The 4,608-nt window shown below is 36.6% G+C and overlaps 1 protein-coding gene across 1 annotated transcript; it reads right to left on the reverse strand.

Moving 5' to 3' along the window:
* Nucleotides 1–3,341: 3,341 nt before the first annotated feature.
* Nucleotides 3,342–4,016, reverse strand: LOC114300396 (F-box protein At5g65850-like). Its single transcript, XM_028245273.2, has one exon. It carries the CDS (start codon nucleotides 4,014–4,016, stop codon nucleotides 3,342–3,344), a length of 675 nt encoding a protein of 224 aa, XP_028101074.2.
* Between the last annotated feature and the right edge of the window lie 592 nt (nucleotides 4,017–4,608).

A 4,608-nucleotide genomic window follows, 5' to 3' on the forward strand; every position in this document is an offset into this window, starting at 1 on the left:
ACCCTCCGTCGAGAGGGCACAAATGTTGTAATAAGTGTGCATATGTGTGATGCATGTCTTCCAACCCCACGTCTTTCTCCCTTTTACTTAACCCCTTTCGATGGTTAGTTTTAGGTCATGTTTCAATTAGCATCCTTATGCTTCGCATGCGTGCATCATTCATATGTTTTGCATGCACCGGGCTCGGCGCATCATACAAACTGCATTGTATTTCAATACCAATTTGAATACATGTTATCAAGTTACATTTCACATGACATCTTAGAATAACCGAGCCTATTTTAGTTGCATTTTTGCATGTGTTGCATTAGGCATCTTGACATAGCTAGGATCATGCATTGATTACTAACTAGCTTCTTTTTTGGCTCGGAGTACTAAGTAAGCTTTTACGCTTTAGCATCTTGAATGTGTGTAAGTGTTGCCATGATAGCATGCTTGCCATGAGGCTAACTGCTTAATTGATTAACTGTATGAATGTCTGTGGATGAAGGCTTCATTGCTTGAATTGGAACAAATTCATAAAAATGTGAGTTTTAAGCTCACTTGAAGTGGCAAATCATCATGTTTTAAGCCCACTTGAGGGTGGCAAATCCGTGTCTTAGCCTACTTGCGAGTAGCACCTTCAAACCATTTTCAAACAAACGAACATGAGATGTTTTGTTCCAACTTGAGCGATTTGGTCTATACTTGTATGCTGTGCGCATCACATAGTAATTCTAAACTAATAACCGGAATAAGAATACATGTGTTTATAAAAACAACATATCATGTTAGTAAAGGCCGATCTTTGATCGGACGAGCGGGGGTGCTCATTGCATGACCTTCTCCTCTCGTACCCAACTTCCCAAGCGAGGCAACTTTGGTGATGACGGACACATGGCCTTAGGCACGAGTCAAGGTTTCCTAAATTTCCCAAAATAAAATATTTAGGTGGGGACTCTGAAATCTGGCAAAGCAGTCCATGTTTGGCGCTTTTTGATTAAAATTGATTTTCCAAAACGATTTGCCGGATTTGGACTTTTTGGTGATTTATCAGTCTTACATTGCATTTTGTGAGATTAGATTCAGAACCATGACAGGAGTCCGAACTACAGTAGCTAGAACCACAATTCACGCCCTCGCGCGCGGAGCAAAGTTCCGGGCGGTCTACACCTCTCCCTTCTACAAACTTGGGGTGCCCCTTGGGGCCCTCTCCAAGTTACAATCCCAAGCTTTATAAACCCATAAATGTTTTCCCACCAAACCAATATGGAACAAGCCTTTATTCAAACCTTAAGGAATTTCCACCAAAAACTCCATTTCCATGGAGCTCACTTTGGCTTCAATTTCTCATTCGCCCAATAATGGTTTTGAGCAACCAAATATACTACGTAAATCATAACGCGACATAGAACGCGTTACCACTTAGACCCACCTAAAAAATAGACCAAAGTTGAGAAAAAATCCTTTTTTTTTCCTAGTTTTTTCCTAAAACCATTTCTGACAGATAGTGAGGACAAGTTGTTATTTTCTCCCAAAAATGCCATCACTTTTTTGAGAATCAGCCATATGCTACAACACCGGGTTTCACAATCAAGTGTTTATGAAAAGGGAAGTGCAATTGCAACATATGTATGCTTTACACTTAGTCATAGTTCCCTATTAATCCCCAATAATATGAATAATCATTTTGCAAATCTGTGACAGGTTCTCCATCGCTTCTTAAAGTATCATATCAAGATCAATCGACCACTTCATTCAATCAGATTAGTTTCCACAATTTGCATGCAAAATGTGAAACTACTCTGCACCCATACAATGGTTTTTACTGCAACAAGAGTTACAAGACCTTGTTCAATAAACAGTTATCCAAAATTGAGGTTTGTTTTGTTTCTTCCTCTTCAAATGGTGGAACAATAAGCACAGCATGCAAAATAGTTGTTTAGCATGCCATAGTTGATATTTTGTGGGTATAAGGAAAAGGGACAAACACATAACAACAACAACAACAACAAAAAATCAAAACCAGGGATATACTATGAGTACAAAAATTTATGAATAAATAAATAAAAACAGTTTTGTTGCAATGCAAAACAGAGATAAACTATGAATCTAGAGAAATGTTGCAAAATGCATACATGAGGCAAAGAGACTTTGCATGGTTCTGTCAAAAACCTACATCTATGAGCAAAGACAATGAGAATATTTCACTATGGTGAAGAACATGATGGTAAAGTGTGGCTCCAAACTCTTTCAAGCTTCATTCCTTTTTACGTAAACGAGTTCTCAGAGAAACACCCGAAAACGCTATTATATATATATATATATATATATGGGTTTAGAACCACAAAAAAATAATTAGGTTGAGGAGCATTACCATTGGATTCCTTTAAAGGTAACAAAACAAAAAGCAAGAATCTAATTTGGCCTTTCCTCAAATATTAGGTTTGTGTTCTCTATTGCTTGCAAAAAGGCCTCTTAGGCTCTAACTTTAAGACACCATCCTAACAATTTGTCACAAATTCTTCAAAAACATATTCATCAACAAATAACATAAAAGCATTAGGCCTCAAGAAATTGTGCCATATCTCCAACATTTTTAAGCAGAATTAAAAGCCGCATATCTTTTGAGTGAGGAAGTAATACAGAATCTTAGAAAACACATTAGCCAATTTTGTTCAAGACAAAAATTTCAACAAAGTTAAAATACTAGACAACAAAAATATGGAACAAACAAATTTAAAAAAGAACACAAACATTCTCAAATTTTGATTTCAAAAATTTACCTTCACAAAACAAAACAAAACAAAAAAAAAAAAAAAAAAAAAAAAAAAAGAGAGAAATGTACCATCAAGCTTTCACCTTTGGAAACATCCTTGAGGGAAACAAAGCTCAGAATATGAGCAATCCCATAAAATTCTGATTTGATCCCATAAATATTTAGCTTCTTAAAACTATCCAACTTAGGATTATACAACATGAGAATATCCTTGTTAACAAGCATCAAGATTTCCCCACTCTTTAACATCATAATTGGCTTATAAGAGCCCCAATTCCCGCTCTTACCAATGCACTGTCAAATACCAACTCTTTGCTCCAAGACTCCTTAATCCCATAATCTTTCATTAACCATATCTCAATACGAAGAGGACTAAAAAAATCACAAATGGAGAGACAATCTTGTAGCACACCCAGGCGAATATGATCAGGAAACTTCATATGCAGACCAAATTCAGGAGGTTTAGGGATAACCCGAAATAGCTCGCTGCCAAAATCAAAACAACAAAGTCGGGACTATCACCTGCACAATTAAGCCAATGAATAGCTCCATTCACGAAAGAATTGAATGAGCGATTTGTCAATTAGTAAAGAGCACTCCCTATGTTTCTCCACAACCCTTCACCAATTGTGTAAATCTTAGCCTTTGCCTCATCACGATAAGTACAAAACTCAATAATGGGATCAAAAGACTCAACAACCCGTTGAAGAACAAACTGCATCACCTTGTATTTTTTAGTCTTAGGATTAAAATTGAAAGCATTGATGGTACGATCATAGTAAATTCGATCATATATTGGACATGGTAAGGTAATGTAGTCACCCAGAATTGGATTGCATACAAAAATTTCAGAGTTATCATTACACAAGCAAAGCAAACCATTGCAGGAGTTAACTATTTGGTGTCCAAGAAGTGGGAAGTTAATTTTGGGGTTGAGTTTCAATTGGGCTTCGCGGGGACGGATTTTATGGAGGGTTTGGAGGTCAACCAAGCGGAGTTGGTTCGATCCGCAGTTACGGTAGAAGGGTTTGAGCAAGAGGCTGACTGGTGATCTTGAGAGATGGAGATTGACGAAGTGAGGGTTTGAGGTGAGAGAAAGCCAGTGTTTGGAAACGAGTTGGCAAAGGAAGAGGGTTTTGATGGGGAGTCTGGAGAGGATTTCGAGGATGATTTGGGCTGGAAGTTCTTTTGGGATGGAGTTTTTCTTCTTGTTGTTGGGTATGCTCTGTTTCATCATGGTGTCTTCTTTGGTGGACATTGTTGTTTCTCAATGATTAGAAAAGAGTGATGTCCCAACTGTTATTTATATTAGCAATTGAAAAATGGTATGGATTTTAAATAATTTACTAAAGTTATGTTTCGTTTTGGCATTTGACTAAAAAAAAACCTTAAAATATAAAATTGACTACATAAATTAATAAAATAAAATGTCACGTCTAAATCATAATCATTACGTTTTTTTCTCACGAAAGTCAAAAAACCAAAAATAAAAACCAAACAAGGCTAAAAAAATCAGGTTAAAATAGTTAAAAAGTCAAAAAGCCATGCTATTTTAGCTCTTCCCAAACGAAGACTAAATTTTCTTCTAAATCTCTGATATAGTGGGTGACTCACATAAACTCATATGTGTGTAGGTTTTTGTAACATACCCGGGGTACCCGTGCGCGTTAAACAGTTCAGACTCCCGAGATCTCTTTGATCTAGTCTCACTAGTGCAATGTGAAACATAGATGAGAGTCCATATTTGGAAACTTTTAGAAAATTCATTTTATTGCAAAATCTTTTGCTAGAAATGGACTGAGTCAACAGATCTCAAAGTCGCCACCTAATATTTTTGAAAAATTAGGAAA

Source organism: Camellia sinensis, chromosome 7 (genome assembly GCF_055761805.1).
Source record: "Camellia sinensis isolate YWXY chromosome 7, ASM5576180v1, whole genome shotgun sequence".
Taxonomy (NCBI): Eukaryota; Viridiplantae; Streptophyta; class Magnoliopsida; order Ericales; family Theaceae; genus Camellia; species Camellia sinensis.

Bases quoted from the DNA above. Each gene is read 5' to 3' on its own strand.
- LOC114300396 (XM_028245273.2), bottom strand. From the start codon at position 4,016: ATGTCCACCAAAGAAGACACCATGATGAAACAGAGCATACCCAACAAC.